At 41.8% G+C, this 17,503-nt stretch overlaps 5 protein-coding genes across 8 annotated transcripts in view; 2 read left to right on the top strand and 3 right to left on the bottom strand.

Annotated features, from left to right (window-relative positions):
• Positions 1–1,905: 1,905 nt before the first annotated feature.
• Positions 1,906–4,493, top strand: LOC115732979 (protein GAMETE EXPRESSED 1). Its single transcript, XM_030663929.2, has 6 exons — positions 1,906–2,663; positions 2,753–3,340; positions 3,428–3,554; positions 3,688–3,874; positions 3,970–4,117; positions 4,202–4,493. The coding sequence occupies exons 1-6, from the start codon at positions 2,176–2,178 to the stop codon at positions 4,455–4,457; spliced, it is 1,794 nt and encodes a 597-aa protein (XP_030519789.1). The 5' UTR covers positions 1,906–2,175; the 3' UTR covers positions 4,458–4,493.
• LOC115732132 (pentatricopeptide repeat-containing protein At3g14330) lies at positions 3,430–6,873 on the bottom strand. Of its 2 annotated transcripts, XM_048275105.1 has the most exons (2): positions 4,741–6,873; positions 3,430–3,560 (listed from the first exon to the last, which is right to left on the bottom strand). In XM_048275105.1, exons 1-2 carry the CDS (start codon positions 6,647–6,649, stop codon positions 3,538–3,540), a joined length of 1,932 nt encoding a protein of 643 aa, XP_048131062.1. In that variant the 5' UTR covers positions 6,650–6,873; the 3' UTR covers positions 3,430–3,537. The 2 variants fall into 2 exon arrangements, with proteins under 2 accessions (XP_048131062.1, XP_030518934.1); XM_030663074.2 differs by lacking the exon at positions 3,430–3,560 and having other exon boundaries at positions 4,551–6,873.
• A 1,908-nt stretch (positions 6,874–8,781) lies between these two features.
• Positions 8,782–10,449, bottom strand: LOC115734969 (uncharacterized oxidoreductase At4g09670-like). Its single transcript, XM_030666047.2, has 2 exons — positions 9,919–10,449; positions 8,782–9,556 (listed from the first exon to the last, which is right to left on the bottom strand). Exons 1-2 carry the CDS (start codon positions 10,378–10,380, stop codon positions 8,936–8,938), a joined length of 1,083 nt encoding a protein of 360 aa, XP_030521907.1. The 5' UTR covers positions 10,381–10,449; the 3' UTR covers positions 8,782–8,935.
• Positions 10,450–12,903: 2,454 nt separating this feature from the next.
• On the bottom strand, positions 12,904–16,481 carry LOC115734362 (F-box/LRR-repeat/kelch-repeat protein At1g09650-like). 3 transcript variants are annotated; one of them, XM_030665144.2, is made up of 2 exons: positions 16,225–16,481; positions 12,904–14,374 (listed from the first exon to the last, which is right to left on the bottom strand). In XM_030665144.2, exons 1-2 carry the CDS (start codon positions 16,262–16,264, stop codon positions 13,086–13,088), a joined length of 1,329 nt encoding a protein of 442 aa, XP_030521004.1. In that variant the 5' UTR covers positions 16,265–16,481; the 3' UTR covers positions 12,904–13,085. The 3 variants fall into 3 exon arrangements, with proteins under 3 accessions (XP_030521004.1, XP_030521169.1, XP_030521088.1); XM_030665309.2 differs by having other exon boundaries at positions 16,275–16,480; XM_030665228.2 differs by having other exon boundaries at positions 16,281–16,480.
• Positions 15,534–17,503, top strand: part of LOC115734240 (transcription repressor KAN1) — a 25,745-nt gene continuing 23,775 nt past the window's right edge. The window contains exon 1 of the mRNA XM_048274543.1: positions 15,534–15,549. The gene's annotated coding sequence lies outside the window, so the exon portion shown is untranslated. The remainder of the gene's footprint in view (positions 15,550–17,503) is intronic.

Genomic DNA, 17,503 nt, shown 5'->3' with positions numbered 1-17,503 from the left:
TGAGCGAGGATGAAAACCACCAAAGAGACACCTCTCCCCTACTCTCGTGTTTGCTCTCCCTTTTTTTTTTTTTTAAGAATATTGCCGACCCCTCTTCAATCGCTCATGGGTCTCTTTTATAAGCGACAGAGTCTAGGTTAATGAGAAAGAAAGAAGATTTTATTTCCTTTTGTGGCTTTTTTCCCTTCTGCTCAAGCCCATGGACACGTGAAGATATCTCTTTTCTTTATTTTATTTTTTTGTGTATTGCAAGTCCATATGCCCTCAAGAAGAACGTGCCATGCTTTCATAAAAGATATATTGCTCAAATAATAGGGTGAACTATGTCTGTGCAATATTTCTTTTCGTCCTCTCAAAAAAATTTTTTTTTTGTGGCTATATACCAACAATGAAAGTAACCCCCTAATGGCATTGTAAATTTCGAGGATTTCCTCCAATTATTGCTAAAAATTGCATGGAAGCTCGGGTCCACCGCTTGTCAATTAAGCTCTATTTTTCTGCCGTCGATCCGGATAAATGTTAATGCAATGTTTGAGAAAAATTAAATATGTTATGCATGAAAATTATTTTTGGCGAGAACTAAAGTTAATTCTCTTTTTTTTTATTTATGAAAAATGGATAATTTAAGAAAAATCAAAATTTAGGTGTCAACACTAGCGAGGATTGTCGGAGCTTGCTAGCCACCGAGCGAGGCCATTGCGGCCGCGGGCTCGCCCATATCTAGGGGAGCCCAGCCCCGAAAGGATCGTGGAGAAGGCGGGCATGGCCTCCCTTGTCGCGGGCGAGGCTGCCTTCGCCACAACAAGGATGGCCTCACCTAGTGGCCAGCAAGCTCCGGAGACCATCATCGACCACGGGGGGAAAGGGGAAAATGAGATAGAAAAGAAAAAAAGGAAAAAAATAAATAAATAAAATTAAAATTTTAGTAAAATTTTCCCACGTCAACACCAGCTGACGAAATGGGCTGAATTGACATAAATGTAAAAGGTTTAGGATCGAATTGATACAATTACAATAGATTTATAACTTTTTTTTTTTTTATAAATTTCCCAATTTTCATCCTATTCAATTTTAATAGGACGGGTTGCGCACGTCTAAGAAATTAACCAAAGGCAAAAGTCCGAACACCCCATATGATTCAAAAGAAAATATACTCGAGCAATCTCTCCTTTATTAACAAAAATTTTAAATTACGACATTTCTTGCGATGCCAATACTTTCAACATGATCACATGTCTTTCTCAACATGCAAAATTAGTTATTGCCGCAAACAAATAACGCAATCAAGAACGTGCTGTGATTTCATCGGGAAAAAAAATGGAAAAAAGAGAGAGAGAAAATAAATAAAAAATAAAAAATAAAAACGGCGCCGTTTCCTCAACGGCCCGCGCCTCTTCGCAGCACAGGATTCGCGTCTTTTGGCAGGAAAACGCACCGTCTTATGACTCCCTTTCCTCAAATTGTTTCGCGCCTTTCCGTCTCCGCCGGTAACTTCACCGCCTCTCTCTCTCTCTCTGGGTAAGTCGTTGTTCGTGTCCGATCATTCGAATGGCGAATTCTTCCGTTTGGTCGCGTATTACCCTGTTCGTGCAATGACTCCGCCTGTATAAATTTGGCAACTTTTCCGTTTCTCTAGACCCGGGATTCGATTCTCGCAGGTTGTTCGTGGATTCGAAAACACAGCCACGTCTTTTTCACTCTCCGTCAAGATTTTCTTTGCTTTTTTTCCATTTTCTTTCCATTTCGTTTTCCACACTCAGTGTCCTTTTGTTTCCGTTATTGTCCTGTCGTGGACAGGTGAGAAGCACCAAACATACGAAGAAACCTGTTTTGATGTCTCTTCTCTTTGTGTGTTTTTCTTTTTTTTTTGAAAGAATGTCCCTTTCAGCGTTGTTTTCATCAGAAACAGATTTTGTTTCCTTTAATGTCTCGCCCAGATAAGGTTATTTTTGTTTGCCTCCGTTTCTTGCACTCTAAGTTTGTTTCCTCTCTGAAATATACGGATAGTCAAATCTAATCGGTAGCCCGTAAGTCTCTTCCCGGTCTCAATATACACTCGATAAGAGTATTTATATGTGCGTGTATGCTTGTGAACTGGACGTTTGAATCTTTCTCGGGATTTTTTACAGGGGGGTGTTTCGAGATCGTCTTCAAACGTAGAGAACACGAACTGAAATGGGTTACAGTCCTGTTCCTCTGTTTCTACTTGTTCTGGTGTTCGTCCCCTTGAATTGCCACTCATGGGGTGGTTGGTTCTCCTCATCCCGGGCGGTGGCTCGCTCCGAAGGCGGTTCTTTTCAAGCGACGAGAGAAAATTCCAACGGTTTTGTGGCCGAGTTCTCCATGGAAACGCTCACTAGTCCCAGGGGGGCCAAATTAGTCGAGAACGCTAGAAGGAAATTGGCCGACTCGAATTCGTGTTGGAGTAATGCATACAGCACTCTCTTTGCTGGGTGCTCGGAGATTCTGGCTGCCGAGGAGAAGCGCTCGAGATTTGCTTGGTATCTCAGCGATTGCTTCCAGCGGGACTCGGGACGGCCTGCTTTCCCTCGTTGCGATGAGAAGTCCTCGATGGTCGATTGCCGCAAAAAGCTGGACGAGTCCGAACGCATGGTTTATCTCGAATTTTACCTCGAAACCAATTCTATCTGCCACCAATTACAGTTCAGTATTTGTACTGTTCTTATTATTATTATCTGCCCTTCCTTCGTGTTTTTATAAAGTGAGAACTCGATTCCCATGAATTTTGCAGGACACATGCATTTAAGCAGGAAACGGAGAGACTGGTGAATGATCTCAAGAAATCTGCAGAGAGCGCAGAAGACAAGCTAGAAATAATACAAGATAGATCGGATTCCCTTTTCCACCGTTCCAACGAGATACAGGATTCGCTGATCTCTATTGATTCCCGAACTCAGCAAGTGGCTCAGGCATCTAAGAATGTGCAAGATCACATTGAAGAAGTTCTGCATCACTCTGAAGCAATTTATGAGCAATCCAGGGGAATTGCCGCTTCCCAATCAGAGCTACGGGAAAGGCAAGAAAAAATGAAGGAGCAAATAGAAGATGGCATGGCGAAGATTTTGGAATCTTCCAGTAGTTTGGGACGAGAGATAGATTCGCTAAGGAAGGAAGCCGGAGAGATAGAGAAGGAGATAAATAAAGTTAGAGACGGGATGTTCTCGAAGATGGAGGATTTGCAAGGTAAAGCCGACGATATTGGGGATAAGGCGGGGATTTCACTGGAGAAGCAGAAGCAGCTCTTGGATGGACAGTCCACTGCACTTAAGGGCCTTCAGTTTCTCACTAAGTTTCAGTCTGAAGCACTAGAAGAGAGCAGGTAAACAGCAAACAATTGACAAACATGTTTAATGTGTAAAGATGAAAACTTAAATAGTCTTTGTTCTTCTTGTTATGACCACCACAGGAGCACCTTGCAACAGTTGGCTGAATACAGCAGTAGACAACAAGAAGAACTTCTTCAACGGCAAGAGCAGCTTCAGCGCGTCCACGACAACTTGGTCGAGAACTCGAAGTCTATCTTGGCAGCTCAGGTTTGTCTCATCTCAGAAATTTTATTTCTGTTGAGTTAGGAGTTTGAATTCAGATTTTGAATTCAGATGGTTCATTATTCTTGAGAATTATATGAGCTCTTTACAAACCAGCAACATCTTTTCATATTTACAGGAAGCCTTTGAATCGAAGCAAGCGACAATGTTTGTGGCCCTTGACAAGCTATTTGCTTTGCACAATGCAATGCTTCTCGAGTCACGGATAATAAAGGCTTTCTTCCTGTATTCTTTATCGATCTTTATTATCTATATGTTCACCAGCACCAAGCAAACATACACTGTGAGGCCCTGGCTCTACATCGGTGAGTGTTTCTTTTCTCCAGTCATTTTATGACTGCAAATTGCAAAGTAGCAATAATGCCAGTTTGACTAAATCAAACACTATGTGTCTTTGCAGGTTTGTGCATAACCTTTGTTATCGAAGTATTTATTCTTCGATTCACGACCATGGGTATTGAAGAACAGGCATGGATCATAAACTTGTTTAGATCTTTCTTTGCAGTCGTTACTTTAGCCCAGCTTCTGTATGCAATTTTGACATACAGGTGAGTAAATAGAAGAATACTTTTGGAACTGGCACAAAAGGTCTTAAGTTAAATTTACCTAATTTGGTAACTGTGCGCTTGCAGGGATTATGAAGTTTTGAATCATCAAATTCTATTAGCCTTGGTTGAGAAGGTGAATGGCTTACAAAGGGAGAACAAGCTCCCTGAGGACCTGGACAGTGATGTAAACTGGTTGTCGTGGATGGATACCGAGCTACCAGAAGAGGCAGATATCAATGAGGACCCGGACTTCTTGCCACCCGAGGAGGTCGGAGAGAATTCAATCACGACCAACATCTGCACAAGAAGATATAATCTCCGCCGCCGGTTTCATATTTGACATGTCTCTTTCTATTTTGGTCGACTTGGTTAGACTAAACTTTTCTGGTCCAGTTTTAGCTTTTTTAACATACACATGGTTTTGACTTCAAAATTCTGTAACATATCCAGAGTGTAAACATCACACAGGCTTTAAGGCCATAGGATTCAATTGAAATTTTTTGTCAAATATATTTTTTTTTCAATGCAATTTTGTATGCTTGCTCAATGAACTCTTGTAAGTTCATCTGTATACAACAATTTACTTCTACTAAACTACCAATAATCCTTACAAGAGCATGTACCTCCTTTGAAATGGTGAAACCGATTCGTATCTCTCAAGGTAATTACTCGGCTTGTAACTCTTGACGCAAACTTCATCCAAGAATGACAATCCGCACAGACACGAAGATTCTTTGTAATCCTTATTGGTGTCCCGGCACCTGTGTGGATGAGAGCAAACACAGTCGCCAGCCTCTCGCTATGCCCACAAACCCACGACGTCTTCATTTCTTCATTCACATTGTGAAGAACCGCTCTAGTATCAGGCACGTATCCCGCTTCTTCCATAGCTTCCATCAGATCATTCCATAAGTTTCGATATTCCGAAGAGTTCTGGAAATCAACATGCCCTCCAGCTACGAAAGCGTGTATTCTGTTCTTTATTTGTATCCAACTGCAACCAGCCTCCTTCTTTATCCCTTTCTTGCCCATTGACTCTCTGACCACTTCAACATGGTCCCACATTCCTGCATTTGCATAAATGTTGGAAAGGATCACGTAGTTCCCAGAATTGTTCGGTTCAAGCTCAAAGAGATGGCTTGCTATCTTCTCTGCAACAGCCACATTTCCATGGAGCCGACAGGAGTTGAGAAGAGACCCCCAGACGCTGCTGCTTGGCTTCATCGGCATGTGTTCTGCAACTTTCAGTGCCTCCTCGATTTTTCCGGCTCTTCCTAACATATCCACCAAACAAGCGTAATGCTCCGAAGTTGGCGAGATCTCAAAATCCTCCATTTGATCAAAGAGTCTCCTTCCCTCATCAGTAAGCCCGGTGTGGCTGCAACCAGACAATAGAGTGACAAAAGTGACCGCATCAGGTCTGATACCGGACTTGGTCATTGCATCAAAAAGCTTGACTGTTTCATTCATTGATCCATTTACTGCATAACTATTCAGCAATGTGTTCCAAGTCGTCAAATCCTTTTCCCGCATTCCATCGAACACTTTCTTGCAATAATCTGTGACGCCACACTTAGAATACATATCCATGAGCGAATTAAGTACCAAAATGTCTGGTCTTGCTTTTGATTTCACAATCTGAGCATGTACTTCCTTCCCGCTATGAAGCGCCGTTGCTGCTGCACAAGCTGCTAAGATTGTTGTCAACGTGACCCAACTGAACAATATCCTATCTCTCTGCATTCTCCTGAAAGTGCCCAATGCTTCAGTCACCTGATTTTGGTCAACGAAAGCAGCAATCAACGAGTTCCAAGAAATTACATTCTTCTCGGGCATTTTCTCAAACACCCTCCATGCTTCCTCCAAACGCCCGCACTCTCCATATAAGTTCAGAAGAGCATTGTAAACAGCTTGATCTGGGTCTTCACCAGACTTCACCACCTGGGCATGCACAGCTCTACCGACCCATAAATCCGTCAAATCTGCACTTGCCTTTAAGGCCATTGACAAGGCAAACTTGCTTGGCACAACGCACTGCCACAACATGTCACGGTACAGGAGCAAGGCCTCTTTGGAGCACCCATTTTTGGAGTACCCAACAGCCATTGCCACCCACATGGACTCAGAGACAAGTCCATTGTCAAGGCCATCTTCGAAAATTCGCCGCGCCTCGTCGACTCGGCCACAGACCGAGAAAAGGGTAACGAGCTTGGCTCTCACGGTCTGATCATCCAGTAGACTACCATTGCCTCTATCCGTACATAGTAATAATTGTAGATATAGTCTCTGGCCATGTTCTAAGGATTTGCTGGAGATGCAACTATGGAGGATGAGGGAATAGGACTGGGGATCGGCGAATTTCGACGGCGCAGATTCGATCAAGCGAACAGCCTCTTCTAGTCTGCCTGATCTGCAGAGAGATCTGAGGGTTGAATTGAAGGGCTTGCCGGGTTTGATGGTCTTGGGATGTGAAGTGGCGGTTATGGTAGTTGGCAAGGTAATGGCGGGTGAGAAAGAAGTGGAGCAGAACATAATCTGGGAATGAATTGTGCGAAAAACTGAGGTTTTCACAAGGAGTCTTTGTAACTGTCTGGTGGGTTTAGTCTATGACAAACGCTTCCGCTTTTAGCAAGTTGATAGTTGATCCGAACCTCGGGCGATGACGGAATTTTAGAAGGTTGAACTGGCCTGAAAAGTTGAACTAGCTCTGCTGGAGCAAATCTCCATTGCCCAGTAAGCTAGTTTCCATAAGCTAGTTCGGTTTGGAAGATTGAACCAGCTCTCCTGAAGTTACTTAACTGTCTTAGCCGTTCTTGATGTCTGCTATTCTGACAGCAGCCGGGAGGGTATTTTCTCTTTGCTTAAGCAGTACCCACTGACATTGGTACCGACACGACACGACACGTCGAAAAATCATTTTAAAACAAAAGAGATAATTCCGATATATTGAGACACGTTATATATTAAATACATCTTTATAAATACATGATAAATTATCTTGCATTTCTAAAAATATTAGTAATGAGTTTCTTCTTTTCTTCTTTTAGGGATTCACGATTAATTTTTTTTGGATGATTAGATATATTAATTTTGCGGTGGTTGAATATATAAGTTAAGTATATATATTTGATAAATTTACATTTTGACCTATAATTTATTGAAAATGCTTAAAATTGACCCCGTGTCGAAATGGTATGTCGGGATGTTAGACTCGCGTATCGTGGCGTGTTTGGAACGCCGACTCGAAGTGTCAAATAGATGGGTTCGGTTGGGTTTGGGTCGACTCGAATATGGTCAAACCCATATTGACCTATTTAATCTTTTTTAACCCATTTTAATGCAATACAAATTTAACGACTCATACTCGACTCGACCCGACTTACTTAAATACTTATATATTTAGCCAAATCATGAAATATTTATTTCTTATAATTTATTACGAAAATGATATTGCTAAAACATGCAATTGAAATTTTTTTATTTTTAATTTTTAAACTTATTTATTATTTTATAAAAATAATTTCTTATTATAACCCGCCGCCTGCCAACTCCACTTGCCGCTGCCAATTGTTGCCTGCCTCTCACCGCCATGGCCCCTCGTCGACTACCGCCCGCCCCATCACCTCTGCGCCGCCAACCACCACCACCATTGCCTGTCGCCCGCCACCTCCGCCCGCCTTCTTCGCGCGTGCATGCATCTCACGTACAGATTCATGTAACTCAAAATCCTTTTTAATTTTTCCATTATCTTTGAACTTTCGAATAATATTTGGGATTTTGACGGGACAAGTAAAGAAATGCTTATAAACAAGTGTCCACCCACTCGTTCAAAAGCCTGGCCAAACACCTTGCGGAATCGAAAACGTGCATCCCGGGAGGAAGCTTAACCTGCACCAAACCGGTTTATGTGCATCCAAATGGGATTTTCTTAATCTCTGTATAGGTGCAGACGTCGTGAAACAATTAAATGTAACATGCCGGTATTTTGGGATTATAAGAGGGGAAGCGGTACGACCATCTAAGATTCGAAGCTTACAAGTAAAATGTGGGGAGATGACCATAGGATTTCCATGGATAACTGAACTGCTATGACTATTAATGGCGTAAGGCGGTGCTCGTAAATGCAACCGAACATGTGCAACTGCGGAGGGCGGTGGTCAGCGGCCGGCGGCCGACAGAGGTGGGCAGTGGCAGCCAAAGCAAGACGACAGCCAAGGCAGGAGAAAAAAGAAAATAGAAAAAAGAAAAGAAAAGAAAAAAATTAATATAAAAATTAATAATTAAAATATTAAAAAATTTGAATTTTTTATAAAAATATTCACAAAACTTATTTATGAGATACTTGTTTTAACTAACTCATTTATGACCCATTCAAAACCCATTTAGTTTATAAGTAACTCATTTATGACGCGCTTAAGTACTTAAGTCAACCTATTTTTAACCCACCATCATCAAACATGGGTTAAATATGAATTCTAGACCTATTTTGCCACCTCTAGTGCTGATCATGTGTTTGTCGCATGTCAGACATAACACTTAGGCCCTGAAGAGTGCCGGTGCTTCTAGGAAGGTAGAAGGTTTATGAGTCTACACCAGTTGGCCTCTTTGGCTTGTAATAGGACTAGTCGTCAACCTCGGAAGTTGTTGATGAAATGAACTGAACAATTCCCGGAATTAGGTGCAGATGAAAATGCCATTTTCGCAGAAGATGAAGCAAGAGGACTCCAGTTTTAGCGCATAGAGAACTAAATAGCTGCTATCTACACATACACTGACCGAGACTCTTACAAATCAAAGCAAATCCCTCATTGACAGGGGTTACAAGTGAACAAGCATACACCCTCCATCTATGGACTTGTTTACTGCGTCGAGGACTAGCTGCGTCTTTCTGCTGATTTCAGGCCATTTGCTCTCTGGGGAACGCCCGGAATCGCGAATGCCCTGAACAAGGCTCGCAAACTCCCGAATCATCAGGGCCTCTTGTGGAAGCTCCGCGGGGACGAGGACTTTCTCCGGCTTTGCGCTCCACCCTATGTGGAGGTCCACGAATTTAGCACCGGGGGTGAATTCGAATGAAGCAGAACCCTCCTCGATTGGTATTGTGAAGTCCTTGAGATGCAGCGATCCATTCGAACCGACCACTGCCAAGTCCATGGACGCGTGGGCGAGGAACGAGCAGTGGAACGTTGCGGCCGTTTCATGAGCCGAACCCCAGTATAACACAGCGGAGCACGACAGGATGACTCCGGCCGAGCTGTGGGTGACATCCGGAAGAGCGGATGCAGCAGACGGTAGCTCGAAACCCGCAGCCCAAAGAAAGGCTCCTATGCAATACCAGCCCAAATCGCCGAGCGCACCGAGAGAGTCCAGGTCAGGCTTTACTCGAATATTATCCTCGAAAAATTCTCGACTTGGCGCAAACATGGAGATGCTGTTGATCTGGAATACCCATGGAGATGGAGATGGTGTTTGTGAGTTCTCACAATCATGAGCTTTAAGTCACTCCATGATTAAGCAGCAGTGAGATAATTCACTGCTTCAACATAATCCAATTCTTATCACTAAATAGACGAAATTTAGTAGAATCTCTCAATATCTCTGGCTCTACTCGATATCAATCAAGAGCATAATACAGGCCAAAAGACAAAATTGCAGTCATGAACAAACCATGTTTTTTTTTTTTTTTGCCATGAACAAATTATGAGTTTCCTATGATTTCTTGAGAAATACACATGAAACGAGCTCTGAAACAGCGCAGAAAAAGCCAACCAAGGTCGGTCTCTAAAACATCCGATACTCACCGATTTAAGTTCTCCAAACCGCCCGCGATCAGACACAATCTCCATCATTTTCTCCGTCCTCGGATGATGCAGCCACATGGTCCCGTCCATGAACTGGACCCCACTCGCCTGGCAGGCCTCCAGGATCCGATCGAGCTCCGCCGCGTCGACCGCCGTCGGCTTCTCCAGGAGCACGTGCTTTCCCCTCCTCGCGGCCGAGACCGCCCAGGCCGCGTGCAGGCTCGTCGGCAGCGGAAGGTAGACGGCGTCGACGAGCGGGTCGTCCAGGACATCGCCGTAGCTCCCGTAGAGCTTGACGGCGCCGGAGAGCCTGTTCGCGGCGGCGAACGACTTGGCCTTCTCGATGGAGCGGCTGCCGAGGGCGTGGAGGGTGGCATTCGGGGCGAGAGCGATGGCCCTGCACAGCTTCCGCGCGATTGCGGCGCATCCGATGATGCCGAAGCGGACGGGGTTGTCCGCCATTTTTGTGTCCTCTGCTCGTGAAATTTGCTCTGGAAATGGCGAAGAGGAGCGGGAAATGTGAGCGAGAGAGACGAGAAATGGTGCCACTGCCTGTGGATAAGATTTTGCCTGTGCAAAGACAAAATTATCCTCAATCATTCGACTACAAGTTAATTACAATTTAAAGTGGTGTTACGCGAGATTTAATTTTCACAATTAAGGATTTCACATATTTCGCTTTTGTTTATTATGGATTTTCTATGTATATTAAAGGTATTATATTTCCTTTTTCATTATTAAAATTTTCTTCCATAAAAATTAATTTTGTTGAAGAGGGAAATTTTCGTCGGTCAAATCTAACAGTAATAATCGAGTAGAATCTAGGGGAAGAATTTTAACAAATGAAGTCACTTGTTCATTTTCACTTCCTTTCCATGAAGATTTGTCAAAATAAACTCATATTTACGTACTTCATTATTCTTATAACAATGTATCTATTATTCGTCTCTCTTATCTTAAAAACTCACTTTTTTGGGTGAATTTCTTATTTTTCTAATTTCATTGGTCAAAGTATATATATCGGGTTTCTCTATTTATGATATTAAAGAATTTGTGGTCTTCCCGTACTGTTGGTGAAATATTTACACAGAGCATGCAAGACTAAAATCATCGACGTGACAAAGTTATGCACCACGAGATATCTTGATATGTTGTTGTAAGCACTCTATGGATTAATATACAAAATTTTGTCAATCTAAAATGTTTGAATATCACCGCTTTCTTAAAAAGAAAAACGTTATCGTGTTACCCAAAGGTTTATTTAATAAATTTATCTTTGAAAGTTTCACGTTGGGGAATTCAGTTGTGTTCTTATTTTGGAAAATCTTTAAAAGGGTTGTCTTTTCGTTTCATTGGATCATCCAATTATATGTCTATGAATATAAAAAGACAACCAATAAAAAAACTTTTAGTGGTGACATGTGCAATAAAAGTGAAAGTTCTAAACATGTGACTGTGCCAAAAGATTGTGTATGTTACAATTTTTCTATATTCTACTTGATGTGTAATGCATAAATTTGATCGATAGCGTTGAAAGAAATTAAGTTCCCTAAATATTTCTCATTTTGAAAAAAACTAATTTATATAAAAGTAAAATTTGAAAAATAAAAAAGAAAACATGATGCACTTAATATACATGGGACCCTCAAAATATATATAAAAAAAAATGTGAAATGCTCAATTAGATCTTAACTAGAAGGGACAATCTACACCGAAAGTCTTAAAATTTATCACGAAAGTGTAATTGAGTCTTAAAACTTATAAAAATTGCAATCAATAGAAAGACTTGATTGGACTAATTTAACAATTTTTAAGACTTGATTGCACTTGTTAAAAGTTGAAGAACCAATTGCACTTGTAGCCAAATTTTATGATTTATTGCACTTTTTGAAAGTTTTATATTTTCATGACAAGTTTTACGGCTCCAAATATACTTATCCCTAATTGAAAATGGAAAGAATAAACTATTTGAGAATTAAAACAATTTATTTCATTTTTGAGTTTGGATAAGAAGAATTTGCTTAAAAGAACAAATCCGAGCTTGCTTATTTGATACCGTTCCAAAATCGAATCATGCATCTAAATAGGAAGGCAAAATGACACAAATGGTCCTGAATTTTGATTGAATGTGCCATGCGGTTCTTGAATCTTTAATTTGACCAATATGACCTTTAAATTTTAACCCAATGTGCAATGTTGTTCTCGAACTTTTAATTTGACAATTATGGTCCCTATACTTTTGAAACATGTTCAATTTAGTCTCCGAACTTGAATCAACCGAAGAACTACGTTGAACATCTTCCTATAGTTCGGGGAATAAGTTGAACATGTTCCAAAAGTTCGGGGATCATATTGATCAAATTAAAAGTTCAAGTACAACATTACACATTGGATTAAAGTTCAATAGTCATATTTTAACCCAATGTGCAATGTTGTTCCTGAACTTTTAATTTGACAATTATGGTCCCCATACTTTTGAAACATGTTCAATTTAGTCTCCGAACTTGAATCAATCGAAGAACTACGTTGAACATCTTCCTTTAGTTCGGGGAATAAGTTGAACATGTTCCAAAAATTCAGGAATTATATTGATCAAATTAAAAGTTCAAGTACAACATTACACATTGGATTAAAGTTCAATAGTCATATTGATTTGAAAGTTTAGAGACTATATTGCACATTGGATCAAAATGCAGGGGCTATTTATGTCATTATCCCAAATTGGAAAATGCTCACATTGGTATAACATCTACCGAACGCCACATACTAGATGTGACTCTTGAAATTCTATTCTTCTTTTTCCCTATTTTCTCAACATGCATAGATGTGATTATCCAAATCATTCCCTCCACATTTGAACCCAGAATCCACCCTCTCTCCTGCTCGGGATCAATGGTTTTTCACAAAACTCAGGTTCACAATTTAGACAAATTTCAGACATGTTTCAAGCAACGTAGTTTGATTTTCACAACAATACTCAGGTTCACTCGAAAAGACAGACACAAAGCGACAGCACGCACGGGGTGAGGTCCGAGGGCCGAACCAGGCCTGGTGAAGCATGTACATACAACAAAATCAGCTTCAGCAATGACTCTGGTATGAAAACTACCATATGGGTCTCAAAACCCGTCAATCCCCATGCTGCTAGAAGTAGTAGCAGCACTGTATCAGACCTCCATCACAGCGAAGCCGGCGTCTTCACCGTGGCATCGCCAAGAGATGAAGCTATTGACATGGGTAAAGTATGTATTCGATGGCACGGGGCATTTTCCTTGCACCTCAATCCTCCTCATTTCTTTGAGCTCGAAATGATATCGGTACAGCGAATAATCTTCGTCGCGCTCGAAAATGACGTCTCCGCTCATCTTCAAGCTCAATAGCGGGACCATGTCAAATGTGCAACCCATGGTGATGGAACACGTCTGCTTCCACGCATGCCCTGACAATCCCTCCAACATCCAGATGTTGATCTGGGTCATCTCTTCATGAGCAATGAAGCACAAGGAACCGTGCATCTCGAGAATGCGGTCATATGTTCTGCAACTTGTAGGGAGTGATACTTTGTGAAACTTCTCGCTGTCCATTTCCAAGGACACTATGTAATCACTGTGGTCAACCAAAGGAACCCAGTGCAGAGATCCTATCGCGAAAACTGGTCTGTGACCGAGCCAACCAAATAGCCCAGGTTCCGGGCCGTATACCGGCCTCCACACTCTTGTTCCGAGACTGAGAATCTCACAATGGAAAAAATCTAGCTCGTCTCTGAACAAGTGCACCACGTTATATACCCCAGAGACCTTGCTCAAGGCGAAACCATAAGATTCCTTATGCGCAGGATAGAGAGTGCCTAAAGGAAGCGGGTCGAGCTTTCTGGTCACGGGGTTCAAGACTATTAACCCACCTTCCTTCATCCTGTTGTCTAGCAGGATTAGACCATCGCAAGTCGCTCTTATCATCCCCAAGCAGCTTATCTTGTAGTCTCTTTCCTCGCAATTCCCATTGCTAAATTCCATAAACTTGACATAGGATTTTTCTGAATGATTGATGTTAGGCTGAGTCAAGATGGGAATGTTCTGTGATTGCAAATAGTTTGCTTCAATTGAGAAAGAGTTTGGGCTTTCAGGTGGCCGGGTTGTTAAACTGGAGTAATAAATGTGAGGTGTCCGAATCCAAGACTGAAAAATCAGGATGGTGTCAGATCGATGAAGATGGGCATGAACAAAATTGAGGCTCGTTATGATGCTTCTCCAGGACTTGCAAACAAGCATCGACCTGAGGAGGGAACTGTGAGGGAGACGGATGAGGATGTTAGTGAGGCAGTCTTTTGGAAGATAAGGAATTCGCTTTTGTTCTTCCTCTTGCTGAAACTTCTTTGAACAAGCCTTTTCTTCAACTAATCTCGCGAGATTCTTTCCCTTGCTTCCCAAGGATTTTGCCATTGAACATTCCTTCATTCCTAGACAGAAAATTATTACAGCAACATGTTACATGGGGTACATGGAAAGAACTGACTCCTAGAGGTATTCAGAGGCTTGCCAACATGTCTTAAAACATTCACAATTTTAGATAGAAATAAATAGAGACGTTAAGATGCTACAGCAATGAAAGAACGGCATAAATCTCTACCCAAAAATAAGGGTCTCTGCATTGTGATTTTGCACAAATGAGAGCTAGTCATTTGTCAGGTTATGCAATTTCAGATACACATCAAAAGGAAACCATTTTTTTGGTCGAAAAGGGAAACCATTTAAGCAAGCATTATTTTGCATATGACACAAAAGAAACGAAGTGCTGTGTTCATGCAGTAGTCAAAGTTAGATGTAAAGGTGTAAGATCGGGTAAATACATGAATTAGGCACACAATCAAGAATGTGTTTACCTTTTAGTTGAAAAGCGTTTATAGTTCAAAAATCATGACATGAAGAGTAAGGCTGTCTGTCTGAGTTAGATTAAAATTAGGCGCCAGCACTACCGTTTTGCATAAAAGGAAGTCTACATAAGAAGAATAAATGATGTTGAAGTATTTCCTATGGTGATAAGAACACTGTTGACTTAGAGTGTGGCATCTTACATGACAAATCGATATGATGCGTCTCTCATGCATTTTCAGTATACAAACAGGACAAAATGAAACTGATCATACGCGGTGCTTTGCGTTGAGATAATTCCTTCTCTTTTAATCCGCTTCATCTATTTAAGGTAAATTCGTTAATGCTCCCTCCCTCCCTCCCTCCCTCCCTCCCTCCCCTCCCCTCCCTCCCTCCCTCCCTCCCTCCCCTCCCTCCCCTCCCTCCCTCCCTCCCTCTCTCCCTCTCTCTCTCTCTCTCTCTCTCTCTCTCTCTCTCTCTCTCTTCATCTAATGGTGATAGTTCTGTCGTGAATTGTCTGATTCTTTTTTTATGCTAGCTACAATCTCATGGTTATCATGTCTATGAATTCACAAATGTTGGCAGAGGAATTGTTTGATAAGTTGCCTGAGAGTAGTCATACTCTCCACTGCTCTCATTATGTTAATTTTTCAGAGATGTGCGCCACATTTGGCATATTTTATGTCCTCCTCTGAAATGTCTCTTTCACTCATCGATAATCTACTGGCAACCCAAATCAGAGAGAGAGAGTGAGAGTGAGAGAGTACTCCACATAGATGATTATGTTCTGCTAATGTGGTTAAGGTATTTTGACTTGTGTATCCATTGTATCGATGCATATTAACGAGCTCTGGTTTTATGGAGGAAGTCTCTTGTCAACATCAACTGCAAATTTATAAACAAAGACTAGATAAAAACACGTGTTGTACAGCAGCATCACGCAGGTACATTTACTAGTCATGTTCTATAACCACTTTTGAACTCATTAAAATCTCAAAACATTTACTAGTCACAGTCTATAACCAATTTTGAACTCGTCAAGCTCTTGAATTGACTTTCTGGAAGGCACCTTATACCGCGCAGTTCACTTAACTAGCTCAACAAATTAGGGATTTCCAATCAGTGGGTAACCAGAATCATGCTTGAACAGATCATGGCAGAGACTGCAATCCCAATTCAACAGCTTCACAGTCTAACAGCAGTACTCCAGACCCCACATAATGGAGACAACTCAAGATAATCAAGATCCAGCATAAATCAATGCCAGGTCTCAGACTAAAACCAATCACAAAGACGAACCAAACGGTACAGAAATGAACGAAAACATCGCTCCATAATCAGGTCTCGTCATCGATCACCCGAACAGTTCGAAAATTCCCCCCACCTCATGCAGAATATTCGATCAACGCATGCAAAGACAACGTAACGAAATGGATACCGGGAAAGGAGGGGAACAGCAAATCACGAAAAGGGGGCATAAAAAAGAACCAGAACCTCGTACTGCTTCTTAGCTCATGGGTGGAATTCCAGATAGCTTCTTATGGGGGGAGGAAGATGGTTGACTCCATGACCTTCTGGAGTTCTACCCAATACCCAATTGTCCCACACGAAACCAATAAGAGGGTCTCGCTCGGTTGACTCGGTTGACTCGGTTTTCTCCGCCCGCGGAGCAAGAGAGCAAAAGTCTCGCGAAGTACGTCGAGGCCATGGACAACAAAACGAGGGTCGCCATCATATCATTTCATAGAACACGAGCGCTTCCTCACTGTAGAGCCACGAGCCCAACAAAGCCCATCCTGGCTCAAGGCTTGATGGGCCAAACAATTTGGACGGGCCGAAAAAGAAGGGCGTTTAATTATTCATCGCATGAACAGTGTGTGGCCAGATTGTGCGAGATTGTGCCATCATGTGAGGAAAATTGAAGGATGTTTTATTAAATCCTTTATTAGGATAAGCTATAGAAGATTTACACAATCACCACGAGTCCGATTAACAGATATGAGAATCAAGGTTCTCAAAATCAGACTCGAGGTCTAATAAGATCATTGACCACTGGCTACACAGGCTGATAATTCTAAGATTTGGTGGAGTGGGATGAAAGGGGTCGAAATCGAGTCTACAAGAATTTGATTGCTTCATTACATACGATAGTTTATGGGTGCATTTGGTTTGGCTTTCCTAAGGGACTTTGGGCCTCTAAAGTAAAAGCCAGCCTTGACGAAGCTCAAAGTTCAATGTAGGCACATTTTCGGAAGGCAACTTTCATAGTTAATGAAACTTTAGTTTCCTTTCTTGCTCCCCAAACAAACTTACTAAAAGTCTAAGTTTAGCCCTTTTAAGAAAATAAAACCTTAATTTTGCCTCTCTCTTAGCTTAGTTCGCTTGGCCTCTTCGCTCAAATCGGTTCTTGCTAGGGGTGAGCAAAAGGAATTGCTCGAATAGGGAACCGATCGAACCGGGTGGTTCCGAGCGGTTCCCGATTGCATAAAATTGAAATTAGTGAATATCGGACCGGTTCCCAATTCTAGGTGTGGGCCCGCCCACTCGGACCAGACTAATTTTTTTTTTTTAAAATTCTTACAAACCCGAAAACCCTAATTATTTTGCCCATTCTTCACAAATCCTAATCAGTCAGGACTCTCAGTCACGCGGCGTGACTCATGCCCTCTCACCTCAACTCCATCCTCTTGCTCGACACCTCCCTCTTGATTAGTTCG

Source organism: Rhodamnia argentea, chromosome 2 (assembly GCF_020921035.1).
Source record: "Rhodamnia argentea isolate NSW1041297 chromosome 2, ASM2092103v1, whole genome shotgun sequence".
In the NCBI taxonomy this organism is placed as follows: Eukaryota; Viridiplantae; Streptophyta; class Magnoliopsida; order Myrtales; family Myrtaceae; genus Rhodamnia; species Rhodamnia argentea.
Note: the sequence above shows the minus strand (reverse complement) of the source record. Positions and strands in the feature narration are given on the sequence as shown.